This window comes from Phoca vitulina, unplaced genomic scaffold (genome assembly GCF_004348235.1).
Source record: "Phoca vitulina isolate PV1807 unplaced genomic scaffold, GSC_HSeal_1.0 scaffold6, whole genome shotgun sequence".
Classification (NCBI taxonomy): Eukaryota; Metazoa; Chordata; class Mammalia; order Carnivora; family Phocidae; genus Phoca; species Phoca vitulina.
In genome coordinates this window covers 55,668,884-55,694,465 of record NW_022589709.1, presented here as the reverse complement: position 1 = coordinate 55,694,465, position 25,582 = coordinate 55,668,884, and the positions used below count along the sequence as shown (strand labels likewise).

The 25,582-nt window shown below is 37.3% G+C and overlaps 1 protein-coding gene across 3 annotated transcripts in view; it reads left to right on the top strand.

Moving 5' to 3' along the window:
* Positions 1 to 25,380, top strand: part of RAD17 (RAD17 checkpoint clamp loader component) — a 33,163-nt gene extending 7,783 nt beyond the window's left edge. For 2 of the 3 annotated variants that reach the window (XM_032404263.1, XM_032404265.1), the window contains exons 5-17: positions 1,319 to 1,475; positions 2,818 to 2,954; positions 3,436 to 3,488; positions 3,569 to 3,694; positions 3,790 to 3,859; positions 9,657 to 9,768; positions 12,246 to 12,431; positions 14,377 to 14,462; positions 14,584 to 14,730; positions 17,032 to 17,181; positions 19,245 to 19,365; positions 22,424 to 22,481; positions 24,616 to 25,374. In XM_032404263.1, coding sequence (XP_032260154.1) covers positions 1,319 to 1,475; positions 2,818 to 2,954; positions 3,436 to 3,488; positions 3,569 to 3,694; positions 3,790 to 3,859; positions 9,657 to 9,768; positions 12,246 to 12,431; positions 14,377 to 14,462; positions 14,584 to 14,730; positions 17,032 to 17,181; positions 19,245 to 19,365; positions 22,424 to 22,481; positions 24,616 to 24,880 — 1,668 coding nt within the window. In that variant the 3' untranslated portion in view covers positions 24,881 to 25,374. Of the gene's footprint in view, positions 1 to 1,318; positions 1,476 to 2,817; positions 2,955 to 3,435; positions 3,489 to 3,568; positions 3,695 to 3,789; positions 3,860 to 9,656; positions 9,769 to 12,245; positions 12,432 to 14,376; positions 14,463 to 14,583; positions 14,731 to 17,031; positions 17,182 to 19,244; positions 19,366 to 22,423; positions 22,482 to 24,615 lie in introns of all 3 variants that reach the window. The other variant, XM_032404264.1, reaches the window with a different exon arrangement.
* The last annotated feature ends 202 nt before the right edge of the window (positions 25,381 to 25,582 follow it).

Sequence of the window (25,582 nt, the reverse complement as noted above, 5' to 3'; positions counted from 1 at the left end):
GTATGGTGACAGATGATAACTAGACTTATAATAATTTTATGACATAAAAATATCGAATCGAAAAAGTATGTACATATGAAACTATTAGGATGCCATATGCCATTTATACTTCAATTTAAAAAAAAGAAAACTATTATAATGTAAATGATGGGAATATTAACAGAAGTCTTCATGTTTTAGTGTTCTGATAGACTATCTCCCACTTCTCTTATTGGAAGCAAAACTTTTGCTATGTAGCTCTACTCACTGTGTCAAAAAACAAGACACTTGATTCTGTTGTATAAGAAACATACATGGGTGCCCATGCTTGATCTTCCTTTTCTTTTTTTAAAAGTAATCTACTTGGAAGTAGTCAGTTCTCATTATTTACATTAGGTATGTCCTGTAAAGTTACTAGAAACAATAAGCAAATAATGAGTCATAGTTCCTAAGAGAAATAAGGAGTTAGATTCCTGCAAAACGGTCTTCCTCTAGTCACATTTACGTCAACTCATCAGTATATAACCTTGTTTTCTATTTGTTTTTGTTCAGAGACACCATATTTAATATGTATTATTGAATCATTAAAGTCATGGCTGATACCACTATGACTCATGCACTCATACATTTTAAAAAGTGAGACTGGTTGTCTTCTGGGGCCACGTAGAAGGCCCTTATATATTAGTAAAGGTAAACAGTTGAGCAAGGATTATAGCCCACCAGGGAATGTAGGAAATCGTCTTCCCCTGATACTTTTTTTTAGCTTTAACTTTTTTATTAAGCTTTAACTTTTTTATCAGATTTATTATACGAGGAGATAATTATTGTGACCTGCAACCTCTAGTCTCTCTTTGGAGTTCTGTCTCTGGAAAATATGTTTCTTATTAGACATTTCTTAAAGATTCTGATACCCTAACTAACATCTTCCCATAAGAATATTATACTTGTTTAATATTAAAGCATATAATCCAAAGAGGTCTGTATTAAGATTGAATTTTGAGTTCAGGTAACCTCTAAAAATACTTGTTTCAGACATTACTTCCTTAATCTAGCTGAAGTTTAGTTGTTTTAATTTGACTACTAAGTAGTCCTTGGGAGGGACATAATGCAAGAATTGAAGAACTATCAGAAGTTATGCTTAAAGTTTAGGAAATAAGATTATCCTCTTTTATCTAAAGATGGTATAATCCAGCTAACATCAGTGTAAAATTTAATCAGCTTATACCAGATATTCAATAAATATTTATAGAAGTAATTTATATTTGAAAGAAAATTCAAACATAATATTTTAGCATTCCAGTGATTTTGATTTTTGATTAATGTTTGTATTTGGTTTTAGGGTGGATCTATTTTATTAATAACAGGTCCTCCTGGATGTGGAAAAACAACAACTATAAAAATACTATCAAAGGAGCATGGTATTCAAGTACAAGAGTGGATTAATCCAATTTTACCAGACTTCCAAAAAGATGATTTCAAGGAGATACTTAATCCTGGTAAGATTTGCTATGAAGGTAGTGGAAATAGTGGGAAAAGTCTATGTATGTTTAAAGGAGGTTTGAAATGGGTGGCGCCTGGGTGGCTCAGTCGTTAAGCGTCTGCCTTCGGCTCAGGTCATGATCCCGGGGTCCTGGGATCGAGCCCCGCATCGGGCTTCCTGCTCTGCAGGAGGCCTGCTTCTCCCTCTCCCACTCCCCCTGCTGTGTTCTCTCTCTCACTGTGTATCTCGCTCTGTCAAATAAATAAAATCTTTAAAAAAAATAAAAATAAAAATAAAGGAGGTTTGAAATGAATTCCCCATCTATATTCTTGAGATGCCTAAGATCCTTTTGGGTATATGTTTTTGTGAGAAAATATATGTTGTCACCCCTATGCTAGATTGGCATCTGCCCACTATCAAAAGCTTCACAAAATGAGAGTAGCAATCAGATTAAACTATATGAGACCATTTTCTTTCATACTTCCCAGTTTCAGACAAGTATTTTCAGGAGAAGAGGGGAAGCTTGCTTCTAGTAGAGGAGAATGGGATTCTTTGAGGATTAAGTCTGACTAATTGATTCATCATCAACACACTCATTTGGAGTATTTTCATTGTAGAGGCAAAGATATAAATGTTTGGGGCACCTGGGTGGCTCAGTCGTTAAGCGTCTGCCTTCTGCTCAGGTCTTGATCCCAGGGTCCTGGGATCGAGCCCTGCATCCGGCTCCCTGCTCGGCAGGAAGCCTGCTTCTCCCTCTCCCACTCCCCCTGCTTGTGTTCCCTCTCTTGCTGTCTCTCTCTGTCAAATAAATAAAATCTTTAAAAAAAAAAAAAAAGATATAAATGTTTTTACCAGTTGTGTGACTATTACATTGACAGCTGTGTTCTAAAGTCAGTTAATTCCATATTAACATTCATTGTTACAGAAAATTCACTGTGGTCCATGATGACTCTTATCTTTTGAAATGAATATCCTATTTTAAATTTGTGCAGTTTTTGGGCACCTGGGTGGCTCAGTTGGTTAAGCGACTGCCTTCGGCTTGGGTCGTGATCCCGGAGTCCTGGGATCGAGTCCCACACGGGGCTGCTGGCTCAGCGGGGAGCTTGCTTCTCCCTCTGACCCTCTCCCCTCTCATGCTGTTTCTCTCTCGCTCGCTCTCTAATAAGTAAATAAATAAAATCTTGAAAAAAAAAATTTGTACAGTTTTGCCTAAATAGAAAAATCTACAATGTTGTAAGCTCCTTCAGGTATATGCAAATATATTCAGTAACGTGTATGTGTGTGTTATATATGTATGTGTAATTTTGATATATACATAACATGTTGAAAGTAAAAGTGTTAAATATGTTTTCTTTCAGAATCCAGCTTCCATGTATTTCCCTACCAGTCTCAGATAGCAGTTTTTAAAGAGTTTCTACTAAGAGCAACAAAGTATAACAAACTACAAATGCTTGGAGATGATCTAAGAACTGATAAGAGGATAATTCTGGTTGAAGTATGGACAAATTTTGAGATCCTGGTGTAACTATTGAGTAAATAATTGCAAGATATATCTTATTGATAGTGCCATTAACTCTCTCCATAGTATTAATAGTGATAAAATGTAATGTAAAAGCTCGGTGATAGCAGAAACCTCAGGTCTTTTTCAGTAAACTTGAATAGAGTAGCTATAGGTTAATGAAATTTAAAATTTTAATGCCTTCAGTATAGAAAAGCAAAAGAAATAATTTGGAAAATTATGTCTTAGTGAAAATACTGTGACTAGTAATGATCATAAGAAATTTGATTGAAAATTGGGTTTCCCATAGATAGATTTTATTGTTTGGACATGTACTTTTTCACGTTTTCCTTAATTTCTGTAAAAGTTTTAGTTGCAATACATTGAATAGGTAACGTTTTTTCCCTAATATGGTAAATATGAATCTTGTATAAATTTATACAATAATAAAACAATAATATTTATCATTTTTCAATAGGATTTACCTAACCAGTTTTATCGAAATTCTCATACTTTACATGAAATTCTCAGGTGAGTTTCAGTGAAGTTTTCTCAAACTTTGAATAAAAGGGCAATAGCTTATATTTCAACATTGCTATACTCTATTCTAGGAAATATGTGCACACTGGTCGATGTCCTCTAATATTTATAATTTCTGACAGTCTCAGTGGAGATAATAATCAAAGGTTACTGTTTCCCAAAGAAATTCAGGAAGAGTGTGCTATAGCAAACATTAGGTAAGAACGAAATTTCTGCTCGTAATGCTCACATACATGTTATATTTATAAGTTGATCATCTAAACACTATCTTTCTTTATAAAACTTTTAACAGTTTTAACCCTGTGGCACCAACAATTATGATGAAATTTCTTAATCGAATAGTGACAATGGAAGCTAACAAGGTAAGTCTCTTAAGAACTGATTAATTTGAATCTTACATTGTAATTTTAGAAAGCCACACTTGGAGTTAGAAACATATTATTTCACTTTTTAGAATTAAAATATTTGTTTACATTTGTCAGGCCTATCATTCTAGAAAAGGCAGGAAATACTGATTTTAAAAATCCCTAACCTTTCTCTATTATTAAACCTAGCTTTCTCTTTCACATTGAAGTAAATTTCCCTTTGCTTGGCTTAGTGCTATAAATTGTGTCTACTATCAAGAAACTGTTTCCTGGCGTCTAGGTACATTAGTCATCAACAGTCCAACTCTACTTTTGTCCTGTTGTCAATTTTTAATTTAATAGTATGTTTATTGTGGTAAAAAACATCAAAATTTACTATCTTAACCATTTATTTTCTGACGTTATGAAGATACACTTGACACATAATATCATTTAAGTTTAGTAAGTTGAAGGTGTAGAGGACATTGATTTGATATACTTACGTATTGCAGAATGATCACCGCTATAGTATTACACAACACCTCCATCACTTCATGTAATTACCATTTCTTTTTTGTGGTGAGAATATTTAAGATCTACTCAGCAGCTTTCAAGTAGTTATACGGTATTATCAACTATACCATCTTAGCCATTTTTAAGTGTACAGTTCAGTAGTGTTACGTATATTAATATTCTTGTAAAACAGCTGTCATTTTTTTTTTCAAAGATTTTATTTATTTATTTGTCAGAGAGAGAGACAGAGGCAGGCAGAGGGAGAAGCAGGCTCCCCGCTGAGCAAGGAGCCCGATGAGGGATTCAGTCCCAGGACCCTGGGATCATGACCTGAGCCGAAGGCAGACGCATAACTGACTGAGCCACCCAGGCGTCCCAGCTGTCATTTTTTTTTTTTTTAAAGATTTTATTTATTTATTTGACAGAGAGAAATAGCGAGAGCAGGAACATAAGCAGGGGGAGTGGAAGAAGGAGAAGCAGGCTTCCCAGTGAGCAGGGGGCCCGATGCAGGGCTTGAACCCAGGACCCTGGGATCATGACCTGAGCTGAAGGCAGACGCTTAACGACTGAGCCACCCAGGCGCCCCCCAGCAGTCATTTTTAATACATCATTTTTTTTTCTATCTTTCAAATCAACATGATGTTAAAATAAATTGATGGAACTTCTCCCAGCAGCATGATTCTAGGGGCCCTACTGCTACAGATCAACTAGATCTTGCATGAAATGTAAGGGTTTGTTTTTTTTTTTTGCATCACTTGGATCATAGTAACTGAGGGAAATCTCCAAGCGAGAGTTTGCTTTGAGGATTAAACAAAATTATGTAGAGCACTTAGTGGAATAAATAAAAACTATTAATAGTGAAAAATTAGAAACTGAGTCCAGTAATAGAGGGAGCAGTTATTATGGTGAGGTATCATGTAATTGATTAGTGTTTTGAGAATATTTAGTGACATGAGGAAATACAATTTCATGTCAAGTTATAAATAACAAGATGCAGGGGCACCTGGCTGGCTCATTTGGAAGAGTGTGGAACTCTTATCGCAGGGCTGTGACCTCGTTCTGTGTAGAGATTACTTTAAATAAATAAATAAATGAAGTTAACAATAGAAATTCTATCTTCAGCCCTTGATATATGTCAGGCACTATGCAAAGTATCTTTACATACCTGATCTTTTTTTTTTTTTTTTTTTAAAGATTTTATTTATCTGACAGACACAGCAAGAGAGGGAACACAAGCAGGGGGAGTGGGAGAGGGAGAAGCAGGCTTCCTGTGGAGCAGGGAGCCCGGACGCGGGGCTCAATCCCAGGACCCCGGGATCACAACCCGAGCTGAAGGCAGACGCCCAACCGACTGAGCCACCCAGGTGCCCCTACATACCTGATCTTATTAAATCTCACCACAACCATACAAAATTGGTACATAATCCCTATTTTACAGATAAGGAAACAGCTTTTGGGGGGAAATAACTTGCATAATATCCCACAACTATTAAGTATCAGATAGGTTTGAAGTTTCATTTTCACTCCATTTCACTGTGCTAAAAAACAATTTTCAATAACAGCAGAATGCACATATATACTTGAACCTGTACGTACTAGAAGAAAGTACATAAAAATGCTGAGTGTGATTGGTTCTGGATGGTAGGATTACTTGTGATTTTTTTTTTTTAATGTCTTTAAAAAAAAGAAACAAACTACGTTCTGTACCAGGAGCATAACTACAAACTACAGCTTTTAAATATTTATTAAACAAACATTGAGCATTAATAAAAATAATCAACATCATAGCACCTTAACACATTAACTCAAATTTTTTTTTAAGACTAAGTAGTTAAATTGCAAATGGCATTCACTTTAGCAAGTTGTGTTGGAATAGTAAAAAGAGATACTGTGACTTTTTTGTTACGAAGTTAACATGCTGTACCTTAACTAGTGGACCTGCAAGAATGTCAGAACTAGTATACCTTTTTCTTTTTTTTAAGATTTTTTAATATTTAAATAACCTCTACACCCGCCACGGGGCTCGAACTTACAACCCGAAGATCAGGAGTCACATGCTCTACTGACTGAGCCACCCAGGCGCCCTAGAACTAGTATACTTCTGATATTATTGTTGATACTGTTACATCACAGGAGCAACAACCAGCACACTATTCACGTCTTTCAAGCTTTTATAAGATCAAATGTTGAGATACTGTCTGGGGTCTCCAAGGATGATAATGATGGTAGAGGAAGATCAAAACATTTTAATCTCTGGCATTCTGTAGCTCAGTTAATGATTTAAGAAAGAGTGTTGACATCTTAAGTGATCTAGTTGAAAGAAAGAATGGTGACTATCTTAGGTTTGGGCTTTTTTGAGTTTAAATAGATGTTTTTCTGTTTTTACAAGAAGAAAAGATCTTTATTCTTTTTAATATCATTAAGTATGTAAAGTGTGATCACACATTTCAACCACATTTGTGTGTTCAAAGTGATTAACATCCATGGTATTTCCTTCAGCTACCAAGGATCATAATTTCAAATTACATTTCCTGGGGCGCCTGGGTGGCTCAGTCTGTTAAGCGTCTGCCTTCAGCTCAGGTCATGATTTCAGGGTCCTGGGATCGAGCCCCGCTTCGGGCTCCCTGTTCACTGAAGAGTCTGCTTCTCCCTCTGCCCCTCCCCCCACTCATGCTCTCTCTCTTACACTATCTCTCTTTCAAATAAATGGATGAAATCTTTAAAAAAAAAATTACTTTTCCTTTTTGGCAAGTAATCCAAACTAGAATTTTTCAAAAACAAATACTCTTCTTGAAACAATTTTAAATTAAATAAATGTATTCACAATAAAAATGAAGTTTATCTGGAAGAGAAAATTCACAGATATGAGCAAGAAAATTTTGTAAAAGAATAATGAAGAGAGACTTGCTATCTATGTATTGGAACATAATGTAAAACTATAAATATTACAAGCTGTGTACTATTGACACAGTAACAGACAAAAGGAAGGATTCAGTAAGACAGCACAGAAATAGATCAGTATGTGTAAATGGCAATTTTCTGTATAATGGAAATAGTATTTTACATCACTGGGGAAAGAGGAGACTATTATAATTAATAAATGGTATTTGCACAATTGGATATCCATATGGAAAAACATAAGGTTGCATCTTTATACTATGTACAAAAATAATTTCTAGGGGTGCCTAGGTGGCTCAGTTGGTTAAGCCTCTGACTTGATTTTGGCTCAGGTCATGATCTCAGGGTCCTTAGATGAGCCCTGCATTGGGCTGTGCGCTCAGTGCTTGAGAATCTTTCCCTCTGCCCCCTCTCCCCTTGCGCATGCACTCTCTCTCCCTAAAATAAATAATCTTTAGAAAAATAATAATAATTTCTAGGTAGATTAAAGATCTTATTGCAAAAACCAAAATGACAATAGTATTTTTTTTTAAGATTTTATTTATTTATTTGAGAGAGAGAATGAGCAGTAGGGAGGGACAGAGGGGAAGAGAGGGAAAAGCATACTCCCTGCTGAGCAGGAAGCCTGACCTGGGGCTCCATCCCAGGACCTGGAAATCATGACCTGAGCGGAAGGCAGATCCTTAATCTACTGAGCCACCCAGGTGCCCCAAAATGAGAATAGTATTAAGAAAAAGTACTGACTTTGGTTTGAAGGAAAGTATTCCTAAGTAAGAAACAAAAGCCCTAAAAACATTGGATTTACTTCAAAAAAATGAAAAGCTTAGGAAATGATAGAAGGCATGGTAAGCTAAGTTAAAAGACAAGCATGAGAATGGAAGAAAATATTTGCAAGTTATGTAACAAAGTATTAACACATGAATATATAAAAACGTGCCTACCTAAAAAGGCTAAAAACGGGTGCCTGGGTGCCTGGGTGCCTTTGCCTTTGCCTGAGTTCATGATCCTGGCATCCCAGGACCGAGCTTCACCTTGGGATCCCTGCTCAGCAGGGAGTGTGCTTATCCCTCTGCCCCTCATCCCGCTTGTGCTTTCTCTCTCGCTCGCTCGCTCTCTCTCGCAAAAATAAATAAGTAAAATCTTTAAAAAAATAAATCAATAAAAATTCTAAGAACAGAGAAGCCAATACACAGAGTAATACAAATGCCTAGTAAACATGAGAGGTGTTTGGCCCTACTAGGAATCAAAGAAAATTAATACTTAAACCAGACACCATGGGGCGCATGGGTGGCTCAGTCATTAAGCCTCTGCCTTCGGCTCAGGTCATGATCCCAGGGTCCTGGGATCGAGCCCCACATTGGGGTCCCTGCTCGGCGGGAAGCCTGCTTCTCCCTTTCCCACTCCCCCTGCTTGTGTTCCCTCTCTCGCTGTCTTGCTCTGTCAAAAAATAAATAAAATCTTTAAAAATAAATAAATAAAATAAATAAACCAGACACCATTTTTCATGTATCAGTTTGAAAAAGTTTATTTAAGAGATCAATAAACAAGATTGCCAAAGATAAAGAAAAAATGGGCACTCTCACATACCACTGGTAGAAAAAATTAAATTAGGGGCGCCTGGGTGGCTCAGTCATTAAGCGTCTGCCTTCAGCTCAGGTCATGATCCCAGAGTCCTGGGATCGAGCCCTGCATCGGGCTCCCTGCTCGGCGGGAAACCTGCTTCTCCCTCTTCCACTCCCCCTGCTTGTGTTCCCTCTCTCGCTGTGTCTCTCTCTGTCAAATAAATAAAATCTTAAAAAAAAGAAAAAAGAAAAAAATTAAAATTAGTAATTGTTAGAGACACTTTGGAGGGAATTTTCCTTCCACAGAAATATATATATCTTTTTTAAAGATTTATTTATTTATTAGAGAACGGGTGCATGTGTGCGCAAGCAGGGGGAGGGGCAGAGGGAGAGAATCTCAAGCAGACTCCCCACTGAGCATGGAGCCCACTGCAGGACTCAATCCCAGGACCCTGAGATCATGACCTGGATTCAACTTAAGTCATGTTGTCAGTAAACCATTAGGAGTTTCTTAAGGTGGAAAGGGATAGATAAATTTTTCTGGTCTTATACTTGAACTGACAAGGGAGTGATAATTCGTATATATATATGGATATATATTATAGTAAGAGAACTTCAAAATATAACAGTCCAAGTAAATAAGTAAAATTATTTTATACTCTTGAATTTATCTTAAGCTATGATAAATCATTGACTTTCCTGAGCAGATTGGCGTTTAACATGGAAGCTTTTTAGCATCTTTAAAAGATTCTAATGTACTTTTTCATTTAGTTGAGAGAATGAGGGAGTGTTTTTTTGGTTTTAGAAACTAGTTTTTTAAACTTTAATATTTTTCATTTTAGAATGGAGGAAATATTATTATCCCTGATAAAAGTTCTCTAGAGTTGCTCTGTCAAGGATGTTCTGGTGATATCAGAAGTGCAATAAATAGCCTCCAGTTTTCTTCTTCAAAAGGTAACTATGAAAGATAAATTCTTACTGCATTGTGTAGGCGACTTTCTCTTAATTGTTCATGAATCTGAATCAAACTAAACATTTTAACTTACTGATATATATCTCCATCTACTGTTCTTTTTGAGACTGTTCTATAAAATCATGTATGTACACGTACATACACACACCCCTGTGAATATGTCATTGTATATATCTGTGTACCTGAGACAAAACCTGATTGATTTATGTGGTTTGCTACTTTACTTTTTAAAGTTAATTTGGATGAGACTTCCTGGGTGAAAATCCTGGCTCTGCCGTTTACTGGTGAATAATCTTGCAAATGACAATCATTTTGTGCCTGCATATCCTCACCTTTTATATGAGAACCTCTCTTACAGACTTGTGTGAAAGTGAGTTAATACTTGTAGAGTGTTTATTCCAGTGCTTGATATATATTAAGGAGTCAGGAAATGGTCAGCTATTAATGAATTTTAATTCATTAATGGATGGCTCTGTTGGTTAAGCATCTGACTCCTGATTTCAGCTCAGGTCATGATCTCAGGGTTGTGAGATCAAGCCCCACATGGGGTTCCATACTGGGCATGGAACCTGCTTGAGGTTCTCCTGTCCCTCTCTCCCCTGAGTGCATGTGCATGTGTTCTATCTCCAAAATAAATAAATCTTTTAAAAATACATAGTATTTTGCTTACGTAGATTTACTTTTGTATTTATTTTTAATTTATATATGATATATTTAATAAATTGATTTACCTTTGTTGTAAAAAAGGTGCAGTGTCATGCTATATTAAAAGAGATAGCACAGGGGCGCCTTCGTGGCTCAGTCGGTTAAGCATCTGACTCTTAATCTTAGCTCAGGTCTTAATCTCAGGGTCCTGAGTTCAAGCCCTGTGTTGGGCTCCACGATGGGCATGGAGCCTATTTAAAAATAAGGGAAAGTGGCACCTAGGTGGCTCAGTAGGTTGAGCGACTGACTCCTGATTTTGGCTCAGGTCATGATCTCCTGGGTCATGGATGGAGCCCTATGTGGGGCTTGGCGCTCAGCAGGGAGTCTGCTTGAAGGTTCTCTCCCTCTGCGCCTCCCCCTACTCGTGTGCTTGCATGCTCGTTGTCTCTCTCTCTCAAATAAATAAATCTTTTTTTTTTAAAGATTTTATTTATTTATTTGACAAGAGACACAGCAAGAGAGGGAACACAAGCAAGGGGAGTGGGAGAGGGAGAAGCAGGCTTCCTGCAGAGCAGGGAGCCTGATGTGGGGCTCGATCCCAGGACCCTGAGACCATGACCTGAGCCAAAGGCAGACGCCCAACGAATGAGCCACCCAGGCGCCCCTCAAATAAATATAAAAAAATAGAGAGAGAGATAGCACATGGTTTCTTGTACATGGTTCTCATCAGAAAACATTTAACAAGCACCCTACTTGATGTTTCACATTGAGAAATTGACCTTGAAAAATTAAAAGCCATCTTTGGAGCTCTCAAAATCCACCTGCAATCCTAGCATCTACCTACAAATATAACCTGTTCGTTTAGTTTATATCTTTGTTTTTCAAAATAACTGTAGAGAAGAGTAAATAAGCAGCGTAATACAACCGAAACCAGAATTCTGCTTATTCCTATAGAAACATAAGTGTAAATGGTGCTTAGGTTCACTACTGGAATTATGGGTTGGGAAGGCTGAAGTAGGCCAGTTTGCAATCCTGTCATTTATAACCTTATTCTCTGAGCTCAGAAATTTTAAAGGGAAGAAAATATTTTTTGAGTGGGTCAGGAACTGTATTAGTAAGCATATATTGCTTCATTTAATTCTTGACCAGCTTAATGAGATAAACAATAATAAGAATCAAACCCAGATCCTATGTTCTTTTTGCTCTTCCAGGCTACTTTTCTTAAGTGATGCATTCTGAGTTTTGAACAGTAGATTTACCAATGAAATTTCAACACAGGCATATTCATGAATTAAAGACTTCCCAGATCAGTAGAGAGAGAATACAGAATAGTTGTTGAACATGCACTACAGAACTGTACTGCCTGGACTCAAGTCACTTACTGGCTGATGCCCTTGAGGCAGTTACTTAATCTCTCTTTATCTCCTACTCCTGTCTTTAATGTGTGTGATAATAGTTCTCACCTAATCAAGTTATTTTGAGGATTTAGTTGGCTAATACATATCATACACCAAGAGCAGTACCTTGCACAAGCAGTACCCTGAGAATTCAAGATGATAGGCCTATATTAGAGAATGTGTTTATGGGTGAAAATTTGAAATCTGTGTCATAAGGTACTTTTAGATGATGTTTTATTCCATCTTAATAGTGTAGCAACCCAAAGACAACGGAGTTCACATATTTTGTAATTACGGTTTATTAGAAAAAATATTTTTTAATTTGACTATTTAGTGTAACTTACATAAAATGTCAGTTTTATTTTTCATATTTTAATTTTATTTTCAATATTGTCTCTTGGGTGTATATTATTTAGGAGAAAATCGTTTATGGCCAAGGAAGAAAGGAGTGTCTTCAATAAAATCAGATGCTGCGCTGTCAAAATCAAAACAAAGGAAAAAAACTGATAGGGTTTTTGAAAACCAGGAGGTCCAAGCTATTGGTGGCAAAGATGCTTCTCTTTTTCTCTTCAGAGCTCTGGGGAAAATATTATATTGTAAAAGTAAGAAAATCTGATATGTTTTTTAAAAAATCTGTTAGGTATTAGTCTTACAACTGAAATTAAATACCAGTTTTTGAAAATGTCACATATTTCGCATCTAGGGCTGGGTCTGATACTGTTTGGCAAGACCTAAGACATAGCCAGTAAATGTATGTAGATAGAGTATTTTTGGACTATGGACAGGACTAAATGTAAAAACTACTGTAGACTATATCCATGTCTGTAAATCTTATTTAAAAGTATAGTTTGCTGCAGGTAAGACATCAGTTTCTCTAGAATTTTAGTGGCAGGTGTTGGTAGCCCAAAGCCCTCTTAGGATTGAACTCTGGACACCAGGACCCTAGACAAATTGCCAGGTAGCTTCAGACTTCTTTGGAACTCCTTACATTTCTCTTTACTACCTGCCCTCTCCCCAGCCAGAGATGTTCTGTTTCCCTCTTCTTTCTTTAATGCCTGCTTCCCCTCAGTCCCTCCACTCGGATCACTGATCTCTAAGCTCCCAGATTGTTTTTCCTTTCAAAAAAATCCCAGAATTCTGTTTTTCATGTAGAAAACATCAGTTCTTAGTCTGCGGATCCTGAAGGAAGAGAATTAGGATTGGGGGTGGGTGGTGGGTGGGCATCTGACACGCCTTTATATAGATTGAAACAATTCTTACCAAATTTTGAAGGAAACTGTTGCTGTAGTTTGGAACCGTTTTATCTGTTATAGCACAAAGTAAATCATCATAATGGACCATTGAGAAAAGTTCTATGTGTCGTGTCCTCAATTTCCTCTCAGATAGTTTTTCAGACCTCTTGTAAAATAGCTGCTTCAGTGGATCACAAACAGTATGTGGACAGACATTTGTTGAAGCTTCATGCTTATCACACCTCTTATTATCTGAGACTATTTTCTGGTTGCCAAAAACCTAGCTGTTTTAAACAGCCGTTTTTAGGGCGCCTGGGTGGCTCAGTTGGTTGGGCGACTGCCTTCGGCTCAGGTCATGATCCTGGAGTCCCTGGATCGAGTCCCGCATCGGGCTCCCTGCTCGGCAGGGAGTCTGCTTCTCCCTCTGACCCTCCCCCCTCTCATGTGCTCTCTCTCTCATTCTCTCTCTCTCAAATATATAAATAAAAAATCTTTAAAAAAAAAATAAACAGCTGTTTTTATCGTCCTATAAAACTCTTGAGTGCCTCACATACCTGTTTTCCATCTTCTTATCTTCCTTGCCTCTTTGTCTTCTGTTGTTTCTCTATTTCTGCTTCATTGTCTTCTCACTCCAGGCATCCTTCTTGTTTTAGGCTAATATCTCTCAGTTTCTTCTTTCCAGATGGTTGAAAATTTGGGATTTCTAAATGGAAACCTTCCTGCCACCTGAACAAAATGAAACAGGGACACTTAGGTGGAAGTAAGATGCACCTCTGTCCTTGGGTCTCTTACCTCCGAACCTCAGTGGCTATTCCCACTGATTCTTTTCCTTCTATTTTTTTGTTTGCCTTCTCAACATTCATTTATAACTTCTTGCATCAAGGAACAGGGTTCCTGTTGTCCCATGCAGAAAGCAGCCTCATCCTACATAGTAAAGAAAATAGTAAAGATTTTTATATTGAGAATGAGGATCAAAAGAAGAAAGCAATGCAGAGCTGAAAAGGTGAAATGCTGCAGAGTGCTTTGTGAGTTGGAATATTTTATTTCTAGAAAAGCCATAATCCAGACATCAGAATTCTAATTTGATTTCTTAAGAATAGTGATAATGAGACAACTCATTTTATATACAGCAGCAAGGCACTGTAATAGTGAGGTAACTCACATAAGCCTCCACTTACTTTGTTTTTTTATTTTTAACATCTTGTTTAGTATGTTTGGTATTATGTGCCTAAAGTTTTGAAAAAACCTTCAAATGAGTGGTTCTATGTAACTGTAGGTGGTGGTATTTTTAATAATTCCAGAAATTTTTTTATAGGAGCATCTTTAACAGAATTGGATTCCCCTCGGTTGCCTTCGCATTTATCAGAGTATGAGCGGGATACCTTACTTGTTCAACCTGAGGTAAAGTCTTTAATTAAACATTTAGTACTTTTTACAGGATGTATATTATTTACATTTATGGATGTACACATTTAACCACTGCATTTTTGCCTAAATTATATGTGTTTGCTTCTTTTTATAGGAAGTAGTAGAAATGTCACACATGCCAGGAGAGTTATTTAATTTATATCTTCACCAAAACTACGTAGATTTCTTCGTGGAAGTAGATGATCTTGTGAGAGCCAGTGACTTTCTGAGTTTTGCAGATACCCTCAGTGGTGACTGGAATGTAAGACCATTTGACTAACTGTTTTTGTTTATGAATGTTTCCTCAGAATTGAGAAACTTTACTTTTATTCCTCATTTGACATCTTACATAACTTCTTTTTTTTTTTAAGATTTTGTTTATTTATTTTTGAGAGAGAGAGCACGAGCAGGGGAGAGGGGCAGAGGGAGAAGCAGACTCCCCACTGAGCAGAAAACCCGATGCAGGACTCGATCCCAGGACCCCGGGATCATGACCTGAGCCGAAGGCAGATGCTTAACTGACTGAGGCACCCAGGGGCCCCTTATGTAACTTCTTAATAACAATAATAAAATTAATTCATCCAATCCAGTGTTTGTAATGACAGTGGTTAATCTGACTTTTTTGGTGATAACACTAATTTTTTCTAAAGTTACTTTCTGATTATGAAATTAATATATATATTCAGAAATTTTGACAACCATTGAAAAGTAGAAGGGGAAGAAGTGTGCTTTTTATACTTTCTTTTACTTTTTAAATAAATTTTTTTACAAATTTGAAATTATTCACTATAAAATTTATATTTTTCCATAACATTCTAACACTGCTCAGACCAATGTAATACCACTAGCCACATACGACTATTTACATTAGGTTAAATTAAACTTAATTTAAAATTCAGGGGCGCCTGGGTGGCTCAGTTGGTTAAGTGTCTGCCTTTGGCTCAGGTCATGATCTCAGGGTCCCTTCATCGGGTTCCTTGCTCAGTAGGGAGTCTGCTTCTCCCTTTCCCTGTACTGTTTCCCCCACTTTCCTCTCTAGCCCTCTCTCTCTCTCTGCCAAATAAATAAATACAATCTTTAAATAAATACATAAATAAGTCAATAAAATTCAGTTCCTCAGACAGAGTAGCCACATTTCCAGCATTTGATGGCTACATGTGGCTAGTAATTACTGTGTTAAACAGCTACTGTGTTGAACAGTTTGTTAAATAACAGAACATTTCTGTTACAGAAAGTTCTTTTGCACAACACTGTTTTGATATGTTAATGTTTCTGTATTATAAATATTGAAATAGCATTAATAATTAAAATTAGGAAAGATACAATAAAAAACATGTATCATATGGTTTCTGTGTTTATATGTTTCACTATTCAGTAGTTGCATTTGCTTAATTTTTCTTATATTCTTTTTTATTTTGAAATTTTCTAACCTATAGGCAAGTTGAAAGAATAGTATGATGAATGCCTGTATACCCTTAGCTTTTCTTCACCACTTTTTCATATTTTGCCACATTTGCTTAACCTCTGTGTGTTTACACACTTGTTTTGGCCCCAGTAATTGGAAAGTAATAGCAGGTACCACATCACTTAATACTTAAGCATGCATAAGGACATTGCCCTATTACAACCACAGAGTGTTTATCACACTTAAGGAAACTAGCATTAATTCAGTAACATATTATCCTTATTCTGATTTCATCAGCTGTCTGGGTGGTTCAGTCGTTAAGCATCTGCCTTCAGCTCAGGTCATGATCCCGGGGTCCTGGTATTGAGCCCCACATCAGGCTCCTTGCTCAGCAGGAAGCCTGCCTCTCCCTCTCCCTCTCCCTCTCCCACTCCCACTCTCCCACTCCCCCTGCCTGTGTTCCCCCTCTTGCTGTCTCTCTCTCTCTCTCTCAAATAAATAAATAAAATCTTTAAAAAAAAATGTATTTTAAGGGGAACCTGGCTGGCTCAGTCGGTACAGCATGCAACTCTTGATCTCGGGGTTGTAAGTTTGAGCCCCACATGTAGAGATTACTCAAAAATAAAATCTTAACTTGATCTTAGCCAAAAGGCTAAGAAGCAATAAAAAATAAAGTCTTTTTAAAAAAATATATTTTAAGTTGTTTTCACCACCCGCATCCAGGATCCATTCAGAGTTCACACATACTGGTTAATTGTTGTGTCTCAGTTGAATTTGATTTAGGTAATTTTATAGCATATTATTTTCAGGGCTTTGGTAATATTGGAAAAAGTGAACATACATTTGGGGCACCTGGGTGGCTTGATTGGTTGAGCAACTCTTGGTTTCAGCTCGGGCTGTGATCTCATAGTTCATGGGATAGAGCCCTGCATCCACCCCACACTCGGCAGAGTCTGTTTGAAGATTATCTCCCTCCGCCCCTCCCCTCACTCACACATGTGCACATTCTCTCTAAAATAAATCAATAAATCTTAAAAAAAAAAAAAGTGAACATACATTAAGTAAATCTGATTAGTGGTTTTTTGGTGTCAGCAGTACTAATAGCACTGCATTGTAAATCTCTTATTTTCTTTATTTTACATTTTGTCTCCTTTTTAGACACGCTCTTTACTCAGGCAATATAGTACATCCATAGCTACGAGAGGTGTGATACATTCCAACAAAGCCCGAGGATTTGCTCATTGCCAAGGAGGAGGATCAAGTTTTCGACCCTTGCACAAACCCCAGTGGTTTCTCATAAATAAAAAGGTAAAAAAAGAATTGTGTACGGGGCACCTGGGTGGCTCAGTCGTTAAGCGTCTGCCTTCGGCTCAGGTCATGATCCCAGGGTCCTGGGATCGAGTCCCGCATCGGGCTTTCTGCTCGGCAGGAAGCCTGCTTCTCTCTCTCTCCCACTCCCCCTGCTTGTGTTCCTGCTCTCACTATCTCTCTCTCTGTCAAATAAATAAATAAAATCTTTAAAAAAAAAAAAAAAAAGAATTGTGTACTTTTAATAGGTAAACTTTATGGTGTGTGAATTATATCTCAATAAAGCTGTTGTTTATAAGTTTTATAAATAAAAAGTGTTTTATTAGAGTAAGAAGTAGTTGCTAACAGCCACAGTTTTCTTAGAATTATAGTAAGACATAAAAAGGATGCTCTTAAATGCCTCATTATTTTTAAGGAAAACACTCAAAATTTGAAAACACATATCATATTTATTAGATGATGATTATTGAATTCACAGTATCATTATAATTATCTTTTAGTTTTAATTAAAAATAGGGGCACCTGGCTGGCTCATTTGGAAGAGCATGTGACTCTCAATCTCAGGGTCGTGAGTTCAAGCCCCACATTGGGTATAGAGATTACTTTTTTTTTTTTTTAAGATTTTACTTATTTATTTGACAGAGAGAGCAAGAGAGCACAAGCAGGGGGAACAGTAGAGGGAGAGGGAGAAGTAGGCTCCCCGCCAAGCAGGGAGCCCGATGCGGGGCTCGATCCCAGGACCCTGAGATCATGACCTGAGCCGAAGGCAGATGCTTAACCATCTGAGCCACCCAGGTGCCCCTAGAGATTACTTTAAAAAAAAAAAAAAGGGAAGGAAAAATAAATCCTTGACTTGCCTCTCACCATCTGGATGCGTTATTTTACCTAATGTGCACTTAGTTTCCACAGCTTTAAATGTGGAGGATTGGATTAGAAATCAAAAATAGATGGCCCCCCATGTTGAATACTGCACACAAAAAGATTTTTTTTCATGAATTTCCAGTCTTTTAAAAAATGAGTATGGTAATTAAAATTCATATATGGATTTCTGGCTCAGAATTCCTGGACTCTCCTGAAAAGAATGCAAAGTAAGGCAGCACTGGCCTATATTTTTACATGGCAGCAATCTGATCAAGCCAAGTAGCATCTGCCCCTTGAAGATGGGAGTGGTGGGTACTGTTTTCCCCAGCTGTCTCACTGCACTGATTTATATACCCGCCTGTCTCCTACAGCATCTGAATTTGTGGTCTCTGGACTACATTATCTCTAAGATGTCTTCCAGTTCGTAAATCATATGGCTAAATATGAGCCTGTAATTCGTTACCTAAGACATTTTTCCCAACAGATTTCTTGGAGAATTTCATGACTTTTAACCAATTTATGTCCCTTATTGACTTGCTTTGCTTTTTATAGCATGAAAATTAATTTTGCCTTATAGTTACATACAGATTGTCTCTGTAAAGCTGTAAGCTCCTTGAAGGCAGATTGCTTCTCTCCTCCTCAGCCTAGCATTGTACCCATGTTAACTGAAGAATATAAATTTTTTTACTGAGAAACAATATCCTCACATAATTTATGATGTATGCTCATAAACAAAATTCCTTTCATTTTTAAGGTTTTTTTTCTTTCTACCTTAGGTCTCTTAAAAAATTTTTATTGCTGGGACGCCTGGGTGGCTCAATCTGTTAAGCATCTGCCTTCAGCTCAGGTCATGATCCCAGGGTCCTGGATCGAGTCCCACATTGGTCTCCCTGCTCTGCGGGGAGCCTGCTTCTCCCTCTGCCTCTGCCTCTCTCTCTGTCTCTCTGTCTCTCATGAATAAATAAATAAAATTTTTAAAAAAATATTCTTATTGCTATTATGTCAAATATGAAATAGTTTTATAGGTAAAATGCTTTATTAGGTAAGGCTAGGACAGTTATAAAAAACTAATTAGATAAACTCTTAAAAGTATGTGGTATATAAATACAATTTGTGATATAGTAAACTTAGTTTGTCTAGGGATACATTTCCATATTTTTTTACTTTAGTTTTCATTTCATCTTTTCTTTTTTTCTATACAGTATCGGGAAAATTGCTTGGCAGCAAAAGCACTTTTTTCTGACTTCTGCTTACCAGCTTTATGCCTCCAAACTCAGCTGTTGCCATACCTTACCTTGCTAACCATACCAATGAGAAATCCAGGTAATAACATGGGTTTTTAGTTATCCCAAGAAGTAGTGTTTTATAACTTTATCTTTCTGTAGGTCAACTCGTTGCTATATTCTAGTGAGCTAAGTTTTTTTCCCTTTTTGATCCAGAATACGTGTTTTTGATTTAAAAAGGAATAAAGCAATACAGAAGTATATAAAGTAAAAATTAAAAGTTTCCTATAACCACAGGTAATTCCTTTTGAAAGGTTGGTGTAAATTCTTCCAGACTTTTTTCTGTGCCTATACAAATATTAGGCATATGCTTTAATTGGCAAATGGCACTTACCATGGATAGCACTCCATATTTTATAAATAAGTACTAAGTCAGCTCCGGAGGTTGGAAAGTCCAAAATCAAGATACAAGCAGATCCAGCCATTTTATATTCTCACATGGCAGAGAGCAGAGCAAAGAGAGAGCTCTCTCTGATGTCCCTTTTATAAATATCAGAAATCCAGGATCATTTTATACTTCAGGAGCCCTGGTTCCTTATAGTGGAAATAGTATGTAGAATTTAGGATCTGGGGGTGCCTCGCTGGCTCAGTCGATAGAGCATGTGACTCTTGATCTAGGGGTTGTGAGTTCAATCTCCATGTTGGGCGTAGGGCCTACTTAAAAAAAAAAAAAAGAATTTAGGGTCTGGATACTAGGTATGGTCCTTGCTACTGGAGTATCATTGTGTCTAGGCTGTTTCAGTGGAACAGAGCTAGGAAGTGTGTGTGTGTGTGTAAACCATGAGTTCACACCAATACACTGAATTTCAGCCTAACACAGCAGAGTTTATTCTAACCTTTCCCAGTTTAGTATCTAGTACTGGTTTAGACTACTTACACTGAAATTATCTGGAGAATCATTTGTCCACTAGTTAAAAATTCAGATTACAGGATCACAAACTCAGTTTTCCATATCAAAAAGCTGTTTTTTAAAAAAATCCTGATTCTGTTCTGTAGTGGATCTTTAAAAAGGTAAGTATCCAAGAGCTCTCATAGTGTTGGTTTACAAACTTTGAAGGGTTCATAAAATTCAGTCAAAAATAAGATGTTTTGGGGGCGCCTGGCTGGCTCAGTTGTTAGAGCATGCAACTTTTTTTTTTTTTTTTTTTTTTTTTTTTTAGTATTTATTTATTTGAGAGAGAGCACATGCGAGAGGGGCGGGGTGGGGGGGGAAGATGAGGGGAAGAGGGAGCAGAGTCTTAAGCAGACTCAGCGCTGAGCATGGAGCCCTTAGGCTCTTATCCCACAACCCTGAGATCATGACCTGAGCTGAAACCAGGAGTTGGGCGCTCAACCCACTGCACAACCCAGGTTCCCCAAGAACATGCAACTCTTGATCTTGGGGTGGGAGTTCAAGCCCCAACATTGGGTGTGAAGTCTACTTAAAAAAAAAGATGTTTTGGTTTTTCTTACCATTTTTCCCCCATTTCTTTATTTACTATGTCATTTTAGACATTATTTATTTTTTACTCCTTTCTCTTTGTTTTTTATCGTGGTCCTCTGTTAGTGTTTGTTGGAATGCTTAAAGGTATCCCACAGACCTCTGATAGCTTTGTTTATTTCTCTTCTTTCATTTTCTCCCTTTTCTTTGATTCTGCAATATTTATCAGTCTTGTTCAGGTTGACTTATTCTTTCTTCTGCCAGTTCAGATCTACTGTTGAGCCCCTGTAGTGAGTCACTGTTCTGGGTGAGTGCTCAAGTGGAGGTAGCCTCTGATCATCATGGCTGGGCCCCTCACAGCATGGGCCCTCTGCCCTATGGATGAACTTGGGCGAGGGCCATTGCAGTTCAAGGAGGAGGCAGTATTCTCAGCCTGTTGAGCTACTAGGATAGAGCTTCCATGGTTTGGGTTGGAGAAAGGGAGTCCTGAATTCTTGGCTGGCCACAGGAGGGAGGGAGTCCTATGGGTCCTTGGCTGCACCCACCTGGCGTGAAGTCTCCTTAAAGCTGAGGAAGCAAAGGAGTGAGTCCTGGTTCAAATGCCACAGACTCTTGCAGTTAGATTTTCCTGAATAAATGTTTCTTCGGAATATATAATTTATCAACTTAAACCATGTTTAAGTATGTAGTTCAGTGGTGATAAGCGTATTCACCTTGTATAACCAATCCCTAGAACTTTGTCATCTTGCAAAATTGAAACTACACATGTTAAACACTACCTCCCACTCCCTGCCCACCATCTATCTTCTGTCTCTGAATTTGATTACTCTAGGTACCTCACATAGTGGACTCATAACAGTGTTTGTCCTTTTGTAATTGACTTATTTCACACAGCATGTCATCAAAGTATATCTATATTATAGCATGTATTGGGGGGCCTAAGTGGCTCACTTGGTTAAACGTCTGACTCTTGGTTTTGGCTCAGGTCATGATCTCAGCATCGTGAGATTGAGCCCCACTTGAGGCTCTGCACTGGGTGTGGAGCCTGCTTAAGATTCTCTCTCTCCCTCTCCTTCTGCCCCTTCCTCTGCCCCAAATAAAATAAAATAAAATAAAATAAAATAAAATAAAATAAATATATATAATATTATATATATGTATATATCAGAATTTCCTTTTTAAGGCTGAATAACATCACATTGTGTGTATGTACCACCTTTTGTTTATCCATTCATCTGCCGATGGACACATAAGTTGCTTCCACCTTTTGGCTATTGTGAACAATGCTGTTATGAACATGGGTGTACAAATTACTCTTTAAGACCATGCTGTCAGTTCTTTTGGGTATATACCCAGAAGTGGAATTGCTAGGTCATATAGTAATTCTGTCTTTAATTTTTTAAGGAGCTGCTTTACCATTTTCCAAAGCAGTTATACGTTTTACATTTCCACCAGCAGTTCCCAAGGGTTTCAGTTTCTCCACATCTTTGTGAAACCTTTTTTTTTTCTATTTTTTTTTCTAACAGACATCCTAAAGGATGTGAAATGGTATCCCATGGTTTTCATTTGAATTTTCCAAAGGATTCGTGATTTTGAGCATCCTTTCATGTGTTTGTTGTCCATTTGTTTATCTTCAGAGAATTGTCTGTTTAAAGCTTTTTTAAAATCTCTGTTTCAGCTCAAATTTCTTTTATCCAAGATATTGGAAGGCTTCCTCTGAAACGACACTTTGGAAGGTAAGCTGATTGTTTTAATTTTCAAAACCTGTTTCAAGACCTATTACTGAAACATCCACTGAATGTTACCTAATTTATTCAGTATACAGCCAGTAAAATTTATCTGTAAAATCCAAGAGATACATATAATTCCCAGTGATTAATGGTCATATGATTGCATTGTAGATCCACCATTTTATTACATATAACAGTATATTTTCACTAGCTCACATATGGAATCATAAAAGCAAGGGCATTTTTAAAATCCTCCATTTAGCAAATCTTGCCTATGTGAAAACCCCTTTTCACCTTTCCTGCCCAGAGGTGTTCTTAGCCTGTGTTTAAAGGCTGCAGTGACCAGGAACTACCACAAAAGCACTCTTTTTTTTTTTTTTTTTTTTTTAAACTTCCTTCTCTTAGAAGATTCAGACAAATTTTTAAAAATGTAGTTTTTTTAGATATAGAGAGGTAAATCATTATCTGTGCTGTTCCTTTTATTGCAAAATCACTTCTGGGCTAATATCAGTGATTAACACAACACCTGTATTTCATTTCCACTTCACTTATTTGTAAGGTCAAATTATGTACTTGGCATTTTATTTAAAAAGGCTTTTTAACTGTTGTTATTGGTTCAACTACTTGATCTAACTTGGGAGACAGGATTTATCAGTGCTACTTATTGCAGTCATTCATGATGACCATATTTAGGGATGCCTGGCTGGCACAGTCGAGATAGATCATGAGACTCTTGATCTCAAGGTCATAAGTTCGAGTCCCACATTGGGTGTAGAGCTTACTTAAATCAGTAATCATGATGACCATATTTAACATTATCATTGATTCATGTTGACAATACTAAATATTAATATTCAGCTTGATAGTTAATATTCAATAGTTCTCTAATTTCCTGTAATACAACCTACACCTTATTTTTGTATATTTAGCTTATTTCCAACTTTATCACAGTTTTCCTCATAGCTTTAATCATTGTGAACATCAAATGCTATTTACATAGGATGTATTCCGAAAAACTTGCAGAATCAATGGATATACACTTTTCTGAAGCTTTTGCTCTATATTGCCAGATTACTTCCGGGAATATTTTGCCAATTTTATGTCCACTTACAGTGTATCAGTATATTCTTTTCTCCTAGCTCTTGACACTGGTTTTATTAAAATCTTTTTAAAAGGTCTTGGGCACCTGGCTGGCTCAGTCAGAAGAGCATGCGACTCTTGATCTCAGGGTTGTGTGTTTGAGCCCCACGTTGGGTGTAGAGATTACTTAAATAAATAAAACTTTAATAACTAATTAAATAAATAAAAGGTCTTTGCCAGTTTTAAAGATGATGGTAGTAGTTCATTATTTTAATTTCAATTTTTTTTTTTTTTTTTTAAAGATTTTTTTTTTTAATCTTATTTATTTGACATAGAGAGAGAGAGAGAGAGGGAACACAAGCAGGGGGAGTAGGAGAGGGAGAAGCAGGCTTCCCGCTGAGCAGGGAGCCCGATGCGGGGCTTGATCCCAGGACGCTGGGATCATGACCTGAGCTGAAGGCAGACGCTTAACCGCCTGAGCCACCCAGGTGCCCCTTAATTTCAATTTTTAAAATTACTAATTAGGTTGAACAATTTAGTTACCATTTGTATTTTTTATGTAAATTGTCCATGTTTTATGCCCATTTTTCTTTTTTTTTTTAAGAGAGAGTGCATGCATGTGCTCTCACAAGGTGAGGGAGGGGCAGAGGGCTAGGAAGAGAGAAAATATAAGCAGGTTCCACTCTTAGTGTGGAGCCTGATCTCACGATCCTGAGATCATGACCTGAGCCAAAATCAGGAGCCTGACGCTTAACCAGCTGAGCCACCCAGGTGCCCTACCCATTTTTCTATTCTATTTAATTTTTCTTTTAATTTGTAAGAACTCTTTAGCAAAGACATTAATTAAGTCATTTGTATTGTAAGTTGCAATGATTTTTTCACATTTTGTCATTTACCTTGTACTTTTGTTTGTATCATTAAATAAACCAAATGGCTTGGCTAAACAGTGAGCACGTCAAAGTAAGTGAAGAGATGGCTTCGTAATTCTCACACGCATGGTATAACTTAAAGGTATCCGTCTTTTTGGTTATTATTGATGCCTGCATTATGAATCTGGCAGGTTGAAAATGGAAGCCCTGACGGACAGGGAACCTGGATTGATAGACCCCGACAGTGGAGATGAAGCCCTGCTTAATGGAGGGCAGCCTGCAGAGGAAGCTCTGGGTGAACCCACACAAACCGCCGAACCTGAAACTTGCTGTCTGCCTTTGAGTCAAAATAGTGGGAGTGAGCTGCCTGCCAGCCAGCCTCAGCCCTTTTCCGCGCAAGGAGACATGGAGGAAGAAGAGCTGGTAATAGAAGACTATGAGAGCGATGGGACCTAGAAACCAGCCTGCCGGTCATGTTGTTGCTTGGCAGGTTCATGTGCATTTTATTCAGTGGTATCTGAACAGAGATAATATACTTTTCAAGTGAATGACAGTTTAATTCTTCACTCTTGTAGCACAAAAACCTGATTTCTCTGTCATTTTGAAGTAAACAGATCAAGCTTCAAATAATATCTTAATTTTTTTCTCTAGTATTTATTTAGTCTTGTGAGTGGTGTTGGGAGAGGAGGTCAGTGTGAATGAAGAGTGAACATTATGCCAAATATCAAAGAATGTGAAGGAATAATTCAGAATACTAAAACTTTATGGGGTTGTAAATACGAATTATGAAACAGTTTAGTATACAATTATGAGTGTAAATAAACTTTGTGCCTTATCCACAGTTTCTCTCTGGTCTCTAACTTCTCAAATACCATTTTTATATGCTGTACAGTGGACTATTTTAGATGCTTTTTGGAAAGTATTTAATTTATATCAAAATTAAAATGTTGAACTTCTTTTCGTTTCTTCTTTTACCATTTCCTAACATGTATTGTCGGCCAGGTATCATTGGGCGTAGTACATGACTCTCCTTTATCCGTTGTTAACTTTTCAAAAATAGGGAAGAAATGGCAACCTTGTGATGAGAACTCTCCGGCGGACTGGTCACACCTCTTACTACCTTTCCTAGCTGTGTGCGCGCGCCGTGGCGCGGGCGGA